Source organism: Rana temporaria, chromosome 2 (assembly GCF_905171775.1).
Source record: "Rana temporaria chromosome 2, aRanTem1.1, whole genome shotgun sequence".
NCBI lineage: Eukaryota > Metazoa > Chordata > Amphibia > Anura > Ranidae > Rana > Rana temporaria.
The window spans coordinates 247,702,447-247,714,816 of NC_053490.1; the positions used below are offsets into that span (position 1 = coordinate 247,702,447).

The 12,370-nt window shown below is 37.9% G+C and overlaps 1 protein-coding gene across 4 annotated transcripts in view; it reads left to right on the top strand.

Moving 5' to 3' along the window:
• The window catches only part of AUTS2 (activator of transcription and developmental regulator AUTS2), a 1,792,651-nt gene that overhangs the window by 1,756,908 nt on the left and 23,373 nt on the right, over positions 1-12,370 (top strand). For all 4 annotated transcript variants that reach the window (XM_040336745.1, XM_040336744.1, XM_040336743.1 and 1 more), the window contains 2 exons: positions 4,654-4,749; positions 7,413-7,484. In XM_040336745.1, the coding sequence (XP_040192679.1) occupies positions 4,654-4,749; positions 7,413-7,484 (168 nt within the window). The remainder of the gene's footprint in view (positions 1-4,653; positions 4,750-7,412; positions 7,485-12,370) is intronic.

A 12,370-nucleotide genomic window follows, 5' to 3' on the forward strand; every position in this document is an offset into this window, starting at 1 on the left:
AATAACCTGCCAAGATTTCAACGCTTCCCCTAATCATTTGAGCTTTGGCAATATACGAGCTTCATTCATGTGATTCATTTCTTCTGGAGATGCACTATCCTGTTTTTAATCAAAATTTGTCAGTGCTCATAAACTGTACAAGGAGTCTCACTGTGAGAAAGATGACATACATACAGCGTGAGCTTGTTCCCACTGGGAGAATAATGATCAGCTAGGAATTTTAAATAGGGATTTCATGGGTGTTATAAAACTTACAAGATGAAATTTAAGTTATTCGCATCCAAATCAAATGATGGCTGCAACACATGGAAAGTCTATAATCCAACAAAGTATTTAGATTTGTTAAAGATTTGCAGAAATTGTGTGATGCAAGGCATATATCTGGTGTGCAGCAGATGGAAAAATAAATAAAATAGCAATATATTACTTCTTGGCTCGGAGTTAGCAATAAAAAGGGTTTTTTATCCTGAGCTACTAAGTTATACCTTTTCCTATGAAAGCCTCCAGCAGAAGGAAGTGAGCAGTGATTCAAAAGAATTGTTTGAACCAGGGAGATGAAGAGATGTATGATGAGATAGTTTTCAGCACTGCGGAATTGATTTTGTTATGGATGTCTCAAAACCTGGAAGAATTACATTGCAAATGTGGATTCTAATTGAGTTACTGGGTTTGCTAATGGAAATCTAAGAGGTAGTTAGGAGAAACTGTTGATGGTTACCAAGAGTTGCCAAGAGCATTAACATGTCAATAACAAGCATGGGCAATATATCTGTCGTGCCACTTCCTCTGCCACCATTTCCTGTTACATTGGTTCAGCAAGTGGAATTTCTTCATATAACATTTTGCTGCATCACTTTCTCTTATGATCATTAAATGGAATATAAGAGAAATTGGGAAAAGGGCAACAGGTTCTCTGAGAAGCTTTTTTCTGCCATCCCCATGAAGGTGCCACCAAAACATTGGTTTTGGGGTTGATTATCCTTTTATTAATGGTAGGAAAATAATTGTTTATATTTCACAGTTGGGTTTCAGTGGTTGCTGAAACATTACATTTTTTTTTAATTCCCCGCCTTCCATATTGAAAGTAGCAATATTATCAAAATGGACAATTCTGTATATAAGGAGAACTAACTTGAACAAATTGATTATTACTTTAAGTCACGCGAATAGGTCAGTTGTACTTAGGTCTGTCTGTGGCTTAATAATCTTGCTGTTGATTCTAGTGATATATATTCATTTCATGTTTTTGACTTAAACATTTTAAGCAAGCAAGGTAGCATACTTGTCTATTAATTAAGCCTGTTCTTAAACTTATGCATACAATTACACTTGGTATGTCTAATTTATTTTAGAACAAGCATAAGTTTAGGTTATAGTACTAGATTTTGTATGCTTTTGCAGTTGCTATTCTAGATTAGGTTATATTCACCCACATTTACCAAAAAGTGTGACTGTGGGGTTGATTTACTAAAGGCAAATAGACTGTTTGTTTTCCTTTAGTAAATCAACCCTTGTATGTATGGCTGCATAATGAGGTTTGGATTACATCTGTTCCATATACAATTATCAGTTTTTCTTTTAATTTAAATGTAATTGTTTTGGCCACAATAGTTAACAAAAGCACAGCTTTCAAAAAATGTTTTGCAATTACATATAATTTGATATGAATAGATATTCAGAGTAAATAGATTCCTTTAAGCTAGTGCATTGCTGGTTCACTTACCTTTTCATTCGATTTCCCTTCTAAATGTTTTTTTTTTCTTTGTCTGAATCTCTCACTTCCTGTTCCTCCTCCGTAAGTTTGCCCCCATCATCCAAGCCATCTCCTCGCAGGGATGTAGTCCCAAGGGAGGGGGCGAGCACGCTGACTAACCCCCAGCCAGAACAGCTCAGATGATGGGGCAAGCTTACTGAGGAGAAACAGGAAGTGAGAAATTCAGACAAAGAAAAAAAACATTTAGAAGGGAAATCGAAGAAAAAGTTAAGTGAACCAACAATGCACTAGCTTAAAGGAACCTACTTAGAAAATAAAAAAATAACCTTTACAACCCCTTTAATTTAGTAAATGAGCCACAAACCTCCGATTGTGCTAATAAATATCAGTTACCTGTAGTTCACCCTATATTGACAATCGACACACATCGCTTTTAATAACTTTATAATCATTTCATTAAATCCCTAGGACTATGTATAGCCCTACATGTATGAAGACAGTTAATTGTAGGTCATAGGTAATTATAGGTTATAGGTAATATATACTGACCACCATTTCCTCTGGAATATAATTTCATTATAAGGGAAGGAGTTTGGTCAAAGCATGTCAATGGTTTCAGAGAGGGCATCACATCTATTTAATGAAGGTGATGTATGATGAGAAGTCCCCCATGAAGCAGCCATGACATTTATGTGCAGGAGGTACCAGAAAATGTTAGCTAGGTCTCTAATAGGTAGCAGCAACGTGATCAGTACTGATATCCAAAGACATCACTGCACCTGCCTTTTCTATTCACCGTGTAAAATTATGTTTTTACTGTAAGAAACTTTTGGCTTGTTTATTGTCTTTGATGTCTTTATGTTGCTTTTGCAGAATCACCCTTTTTTAATGCAGACCATAACCTAAATGTTAGGAACTGGGAAGTTACATTTCTTGGAACTAGGTTCCTTGCAGTACTGACCACATGTCTGAATACCTTGGCACTTAGTCATGTGAACTCTGCTGGAGTGTAGAGTCAGCATTCAGGCTAGTCATTACCACTCTTCATTATAAATCATGTGACCAATTTTCTAGGCCTACATATGGGTGTCAGCACTGAGGGGAGCCTGAAGCAGCATTTTTTTCCAGAATAAATAAATATTGTATCCCTTCTAAAGCCCATAATTTATACCAACAAGACTGTTAAAGCCCAATGGAAGCAACATTTTAAATCGGGCAAAAGCATATAACATTGTTCTACAAGCTTTAATTATCCAGTACTATCCATCAGAGTGATGTTGTTTCTCCAAGCAAACCTGCCCATTATATGACAGCCTTTCTTTTGCATATGGACACCTGTGTATTTAAATTTGCCATATATTCTAGAAGGTAGGCAGTCAAGTAGGCAGGAATCAACCATTAAAAACCAGAGTGATCCAAATTATTACTCATCTGAAAATATAGTAAACATTAAAAATGGGTGTATTTCAGTGTACAAATAATCTGAAAGTAAAAGATTAGATATACATTGGGGCCCGGATTCAGATACAATTGCGTATCTATCGGCGGGCGTAACGTATCTCAGATACGTTACGCCGCCGTAACTTAGGGCGCAAGTTCCGTATTCAGAAAGAACTTGCGCCCTAAGTTAAGGCGGTGTAGTGTATGTGGTCCGGCGTAAGCCCGCGGAATTCAAATTCTCCATGCAGTGGGCATGTTGTATGGTAATGAAGACTGACCCCACATCAATGACATTTTTGGCTAACGGCGCATGCGCCGTCCGTGAACGTATCCCAGTGCCCATGCTCCAAATTAACCCGCAAAAAGCCAATGCTTTCGACATGAACGTAAATTACGCCCAGCCCTATTCGCAAACGACTTACACAAACAACGTAATTGCCGAAAATTCGACACTGGCACGACATCCATACTTAACATAGGATACGCCTCATATAGCAGGGGTAACTTTACGCTGGAAAAAGCCTAACGTAAATGACGTAAAAAAATGCGCCGGGCGGACGTACGTTTCTGAATCGGCGTATCTACCTAATTTGCATATTCCTTGCATAAATCTACGGAATAGCCACCTAGCGGCCAGCGTAAATATGCAGCCTAAGATACGACGGTGTAAGAGACTTACGTCGGTCGGATGTTAGGGAAATCTATGCGTAACTGATTCTATGAATCAGGCGCATAGATACGACCCCGCACACTCAGAGTTACGACGGCGTATCCGGAGATACGCTGTCGTAACTCCTATCTGAATCCGGGCCTATATATTTTTTTATTGGTCAGTAATTATTATCAGATTATTTTGTCAGGAAGCAAAAGAAGGAAGGATGCACGTTTTAGTATATGGAGAGTTTATAGCATAACTACTTCTCGTTGTTGCTTGAGAATAAAGCTGCTCCTTAAATGGCCCATAGATAGCATTAGCAGTGACAGTATAAGCAGCAAAGCAGACTAATGAAGTCATAATTGTGCATATTCTTTAATTTCTTACACAACACCATTAAACCTTTTAACAAAGTAATTGAGTTTTAATGGAGTGAAATCCTGGCACTCTTAAAGCTTCATTTTTTAATTAGCTTGCTATTTCCCTTGGACTTATTTGGCTTAACATCCCTCCTGCTTTTGATGTACTCTAAATTCTGAAACCACTTAGGCATTCAATCCAATTTAATAATTCATAATTACAAAATCACCTTTTATTTTGGAAGAAAGGAATTCATCAAGGGTATCATTTCTGTGCTAATTAATGTTGAACACCCTTAAAGTTCCCCATTAAGCCAGATTCCCTGGCTTGACAGAGGGAACTGATTTTTTCAACGCTCATCAATGTCTGCTTTTGGCTTTGCGCTGGTGCTGTGGCTCTGTGTTGTGTTTTGTATGATTTATCGCTATCTATGTTGTTTTTATTTTTGTTTTTAATTATGTTTTTTCTTTTTTTTTTCTTTCAGTTATTTCATTCATACCCTCCAGCTGTATCTGGCATTCCTCCCATGATTCCTCCCACTGGTCCCTTTGGATCACTACAAGGGGCATTTCAACCTAAGGTAAGAAAATGTTGGTTTATCTGCATATATAGGGGATAACATTGAGAAAATAGAAGTAAAATCAAATTTAAATATTGCATTGAATTCTTGAGGTCATGTGATTGTTCTAAAACATACACAATGTCAAACAAATGGTATTTTCTATTTTGTATGACATTCTTTCTATGTTGTATGACATTATACTGTCTACACTGGCTTAAAAATGTCTGCTTCTACAGGAGTTATGTGTTCTGTCTGTAGAATCAGCTCAATGTTATCCTATGTGTCCATACACATTAAGACGATTACAGGCATTTTTTTTAGCTCAATGTTTAGAGGCAGGAAAAAAAAAACTTAACCTTTCATAACATTTTACACCCACATTCAGGGTGTAACATGTAACATGTTATGAACGATCCGGCTCCCACATTCCCTGCTCCCCCCCCCCCACCAGCTGTCAAAATAAAAAAAAAACTGCTCTGTGAATATGGTGAAGGTACGAGGAAGCCGATACACTGACAGATCTACAGGAGCCTTGCATGGCATCAGCAATATGCTGATAGCAGGTGCAATGCTTTACAATAGGGTCTATAAACTATGGCCCTCCAGCTGTTGCAGAACTACATGTCCCATTACGCATTGTACAACTCTGACGTTCACAGACATGACTAGGCATGATGGGAATTGTAGTTTCTTAACAAACTGGAGGGCCATGGTTTGAGAACCCCTGCTTTACAGGCTCCCAAAACAGAAAATAAAAAAATGCACATTTTTTTTGCAGGCAAACAAATGTGCATTTCTTTTTTTTTTTGTCAAAAGGTGAATTGATCCTTTAATTTGCAGGGATTTCCTCTCATTTCTTGTTTGGCTATGGACAGGAAGTGAAGGGAAATCTCTGCAATAGAACACAGATGGGGACATTTTTTTTTTTGACATGAGGATTAGTACTTTAATGCTGCGTACAGACGATTGGACATTCCGACAACGAAACCATGGATACATTTCTGAAGGATATTGGCTTAAACTTGTCTTGCATACACACGGTCACACAATTGTTGTCGGAAATTCCAAACATCAAGAACACGGTGACATACGCATGCGTAGAATTTTTGTGCGTTGAATTGTGTACACGCAGTCAGAATTTACAAAAACAACAACTTTTGTTGTCGGAAAATTTGAGAACCAGCTCTCAAATTTTTGTTGTCGAAAATTCTGACAGCAAATGTCCGATGGAGCACACACACGGTCGGATTTTCCGACAACAAGCTCTCATCGAACATTTGTTGTCGGAAATTCTAAACCCTGTATGTACGCGGCATTAGAGTAAAAAAAAAAAAAAAAATGGGCTTGGAGTTTGGATGGCCTCTGAATACCTATTTGGATTTTAAAAGGGTATTTGTTACTTGATTTTCACAATATCTTTTTACTAATATTATTTTTGAAGAAAAATTGTTAATCAATGCTCCGCATGTCAGTAAGAGTCAATTGTTGTCATGATATTGTATATACATAAATTTATAAAATTATGTTCTAATAATTGATCTATAAATTGTATTTACCATGCTATGTGCTTTTTGTATCTCTGGCTTTTGTGTCTTTTAGACACTAAACAGCCAGTAAACAGCTTTTTATTATCAGTTGTCTATCTCAGTACTAATTGCTAAGCACGTTACAGTTTAAGTATTCCATCCTTTAGCAAAATATACTTGTGTTCTTTGTGTCTCCATTGCTTGTGACAGCAAAGTGACTCTGAAAGTACAATCTGTACTTGCAATCTAATACAGTGCTGACCCAAGGTCATTGTAATGGACTTAACCTGCTTTCGTGATGTGATATTCAAAGTCAATGTGCACCCTTAATGGTCTGTGAATGTAATAGCAGCCTGTTAGCTAGATGGTCAAAGTTCATAATAAATTATGTAGGACCAGAGGAAGGTATGATTTCCTTTTTTATCCTAAAGTGTAAATGTAAAAAGGTACCAGCTTTTACAGGTTTAATGATACATTAAGCTATGGGCATTGTATCTCTTTTTGGTCACTGGTTTTGGATCATGTTGTGTAAAGGGACTACAGATCCATTTTCTAAAAGGAAAACAAATTACTCAGTTAGCAAGCTGAACATTTTAATATAGCTGAGCTTGCAGCCCAGTGGTAATTGGCAATATAGGACATCTCAGAAGCTGAGCAGTTGAACTGATAACTTTGCGGTAGTGCTGAAGCATCCGTGTGTAATTTCATCTAGGTTAGAGATGGGAGCTTTTCTCATTATCACTGTCCCTAGGGGAATAATGTCTAAGATACTCAACCTACTGACACTTGAAATAAAGAATTGTACAATGACACGGGTGTACAACCTATGGAAAGGTAATACTAACCTTCCGTATGATCTGGAGTTTAGAAGGCCAGGGCTTTATGTTACAGCTTAAAGGTTGACAGAAGGGTGAACCATAGAAAGATTCATGTTAATATTGCCCCTCATTCCCACTGCCAAAACAGATGATGTTGAGCTTCACTTATCAAGGAAAGTCACACACCATTAGGCCTGAGCTGCCTGAAAAAAAAGAAAAGAAAGAAACTGCCAAGCAGAGGGGCTTGTCAAACACAAGCTAAAGAGATACGAAGTATCACAGGGAAGAAAACTATTTTGTCATTTCCAATTAATTTCACATGTTGTCTCTTTCTCAGACTTCCAATCCCATTGATGTTGGAGCTAGACCTGGAACTGTCCCACACACTCTGCTGCAGAAAGACCCAAGGGTAAGTGTAAGGGAGAGAAACTCAGTCCTTAGTGTCACCATTATGTCAACATCTTTCTGGCCCTCCTGGGAGTGATAAATGTCCTTGTCACAAAGAGCTAGTCAGCCTTACACCTTGTGCTTTCCATAGACTGTGTTTCTGTTTTCTTGCTTAAGGGACATGTACCATATTATCTTGATTCTCAGACTGAAGTCTTTCTTGATCATTTTTAATGTCATTTTATCATTATTCCTGTCACTCGATGCTCACCCTTATGCTAGTGTGGGTTGCAGAGCTCACCAGGGGATCCTATAGGCTGTTTGACATAATTTAGTGTTCAAAGGACAAGCTTCCTATTATATTTAGAACTTGAGAGTAAGGATTGGAATGAAAATTATTAACTCAGCAAGGATGAGAGGGACTGGATTCAAATTACTAAAGAGCTAATTAAGATTATAGAAAGTGCGGTTTGTCCTCGTTAGAAATGTAAAATGTCCTCTAGATAATTAACACTTGCTTAGAATATGTCACTTCCTTTGCATGCACGATATGAAGCTTAGGTATATATTTAAGACACAGCTGTTGGCTTCATTCAGGAGAGGCACAGCTTATCTATTCTCAATAAAATACCTCTAAAACAATTTATTCAGAATGGTTCTTGAAGCTGCATAACCAAAAGGTCATTGTGTCCCCATAGTCCATTTTATTGTCTCAGTTTTGCAGTAAAATATTTAAACCGCTCACAAGGAGCGCACAAAAGGCAACTCTTCATGATGGCTTAACAAAGAGCATTAGTGTATAATGCCAGTGAAGATAACACAGCCACCATTTTAAAGTGGTGTTACATACCCATCACTACGAATTCAGGCTGTCGGAGAGTAGATCTTTCTCCTGAGGATTCATGCACATTCTCATTTAAAGCGGTATTAAACCCAAAACCAGAAATGTAATATATTGAAGCTTACTTAATCATTAGATGTATTGTCTGCATTCATTTTCTTAATTTCGGCTTTTTACCTCTATTTTCACATGGTGATATGGCCAGTAATACATTTCCTGTATTACAGTGCCCCCTTCTTGATGAATGAGCATGGGTGGCACCTTTGGACAGCCGCATTGTCAGTCTGAGAGGATGTACTAGCAGATTTAAATACACTAACAAATCAAAGCCCCAAACTCCAAATAATACTTTATAAACAGTTACAGCAAACTGGTTGTTTACTTTTAGGATAATAATTTTACATAATTAAATAAAAACTGATCATTGGAAGCACCCCTGTCAGGGATAAATGGTTTGTCTCATCCCTGTAACTGATATATCTGCAAGAGAGCTTTTTCTTTTGAAAAACAACAGACTTACTGGCTAGATCAGCAGTTGAAATTAGAAGAAAGAAAGCATAAAAAAAATGAAACAATTGCAGTCATCACATCTGAGAACTGATAATCTGCAATATAATGTTTATTTTTGGGTTTAAAGCTCCTTTAAGTAAGCTAGGCTGTTCCTTGACCCAGTCAAATCTACTCTCCTACCATCATGTGCATTTCAACCTCTGATTATTTTACTGTAGAGCAGCTACTGAAAGTTTCATGTTTAGGCGATCTGTAAATTATTTAGTGTAGCTTTTTGACATAATTTTTCTGCATACCATAACACCAAAGACTAACACAGTTTGGACTCTCAAGGGATGCAGCTTTTCATGGGAAGTATGCTTGAATTAGTTGTCAGCAAGAAATAGCAATTTTTGGCATATATAAGGTATATGCATCTCCAGGACATGTACAGAATGTCAGTAGCTTGATCATTATTAGAAGAATTTCCACAGTCTCTTTCAAGCTGATCCATATGAATAGCTCACAAATCACGCCAAAAGCCTGTATTGCTGCTAATTACTGTGTGGAGGGAATGTATGCAGGTCTCTTTTATCTACTCGTACTTACTATTCTCTTTTAATTGCTGTCATACAATCCACATTCTATGATTTCATTTACAATAATTAACTTTATTGCTGTCGCCATTTTGGTGACATGTGAAATCTAATAATGGAAACAGATAAAATATAGAAAAGGTGTGTTATAATAGCATTATAAGGTTCAGTTTGCAGTAGTATGGCAGGTAAACAAATGATTATCAACATATGTGGACTATTTTGTTGGCCAGAAATGGCCATTTTAACTATAGACTTGAAGTGTGATCATTTCTAATATTAATATCCTTGTAGTTTAAAAAGAAGTACATGAATCCGTTTTTTTGTCGAATCATACTTATCTAGCTGGATGCAGCATTTGTCCAATGCTGTATCTGTCCCCCGCCGGCTCTAACACGGAGAACCGAGCGATCAAATACCACTGATTGGTTGGTTCTCACAGCTCCGTGAGCAGAGAGATGGTGACTGTCAGTCGCTGGGAGACTGAGCCAGGTGCCGGTCCAGGCATGTGGGCAGACCCCGACCATATGGTCGTGATCTTTCCCAAGCCTGGAGCTGCTCTGTGACGTCAGCAGACAGTGAACTTCAGCCCACTGTCTGCTGAAAACAGGTCACAGGAGTGCAGAACAAACTACACTCATGTGATCATGCGATGCATACTAGCACATTATGCTTTTACTTTGCAGGGGCAAATGAAAGAAGTAAAACCCATCAGGGTTTACTTTCTCTTTAAAGGCGAAGTACAGCCAAAGCTCATTAAGTGTATATAAAATAAAAAAACTGAAAAATCAGCACAAGGGAAATAACATACGGTCAGTAGGATTTAACACTTGTGCTGATTCCTCTTCTTTTAGTAGAAAATCCCCCTCAGTCCATGCCAGCTTCTATAAATGAAATATGCTCTATGAATGGAGGACAGGCAGATGATTAATAGGTCCTCCCTCTCCATTCATAGATCATGTTTATCAATCATGCAAATAGCTACACTGAACTACTCTGAATACATCCATCTCCCTTCCTTGGTTTCTCCTTGCGTCAATAGCTCTGCCCATAAAATTCATCATAGGTGGATTGCTCTAAGTTAGAAATGTGACGACTACTAATATTATTACCGATATAATTCTGCATTTATAATACAGTCTAGTTATAAAACAATATGTAGAATAATATTAATTTAGCTTCTCTTTAAAAAAAAACGGTATTATCATGTTATGTAAACTAAGCTACTAAGTAAACAAGAATTCCATTGGTGTCCAGTAAGAGTCAATCCAGTGCTTAGTACAATAAATACTTATAAAGCCACATGTCCATAGAAGGCGTAGGCTGTAGACAGATTCTACTTCTTTCAATTACATAGCAAATATGTTGGTCCTGATCTAGTCTCTGTTTAATTGGCTAACTATGCTTGCCATGCCACATGCAAAATTGTGTTTCTACTGCTTGCACTATGGTCAGTGTGATGGGGTTTAACTTGGGGACTAATCCTGCAGTCTGTAAAATGTGTTTTTGTTGGCCATTGTGGTTGCCAGTTCAGTCAGGCTATGTGGTAACATTATTTATACAATGGGTTTGAAGTGTGTGGTTGGTAGCATATCCATTATGGTGTGGTTGATTATTTTGGCCTGTGTTAATAAATAACTTCAGACCCACAAAAGATTGGGTTGACTGATTGATTAATTTATTTGAATATGTTTCTGATAATATCCTAGGACTACCCTATACAGATGAATTGACCCCACTATTTTCCAGTGCAAACATTTTCAGAACACTATTGTTCCCCTTGAGCTACGTGGTGCCGCCAACAATACTCATCCCCTAATCCTTTCCTTTGATATAAACAGGAACATAGAATGTTCTTTAATGCCTTGTACACACGGTCAGACTTTTGACCATGCAAAAGTCTGCCGTGAGTCCGTTGGAAGTCCAATGGAAAGAAAGAGAACATGTTCTCTATCTAAGGTCCGTCGGACTTCCGACAAAAAAAAGTCAGATAGAGGCTACACACGGCCGGACTTTCCGAGAAAAAAAGCCAGTCTGACTTTTTTTCTCGGAAAGTCCAGCCGTGTGTACGAGGCATTATAGTCAATTGTCCCCCTTTATAGAAAAATGTGGAAAATGGCGCCAATAATAATGAAAATGAAAAATTATCAATGAAAAATTGCAACAAGTGCAGCTCCAAAAATTAGTGAGTGACTAATACAACTGTGAAAGAAAGGTACAAAAGGGTGCAACAAGTGTAAATAATGTCCATATAAACACCAATAAATTATTAAAAATCTATAGGTTGAAAGTTCCAGTGCAAGAATTTTTCAGGCATGTCGATATATGCTTCCACCACTGTGCAGAGTTTGGGCCTCTCTCAGCCTATGGAGATATTGTTGACATTTAGGCCTTGTTTACACTACTGTTTTGTGGGCAGTATAAGCAGCTGAGACAGATTTTTACCTCTCTTACTTATGCTGCTAGGGCAGTGGGGTGGGGTGGGGGCAGGGGCGGGTTTACATATGCCATGGCTGGGATGCTTTTCAAAAATTATCCCTACTGTCACATTCAACTGGCAGTACCGCCTGCTGAATGTGACTCACTCAAATGAATGGGGGGCCCTGCAACTGCCCTCCCCCAACCTCATGCAATGCACATGGCTGTTAGTATGGGGTAGAAACATGTTTCTCACATGGCTTAAAAAAACAGCCATAGGGTGAAAGCCTTATGTCTGTGCTTGACCCTTGACCTTGACAGCCATCATTGTTCTGTTGCCAACGCTATAAAACTCTGGGCAACTGATCCAATCAATTAGAATAGGAAAATAAAGGGAAAAAAGAACACCTAAATAAATCTATTATATTTCTTTAAATCAATAACGAAACAAAAAATAGGATTGCGTGCTTTGTTTTGGAATTTTGGTTCATTTTTTTTATGATAATTTGCAGGAGGGTATCATTGTAAACACCTGTAAATTGTGATCAGTGGATTGATATGACA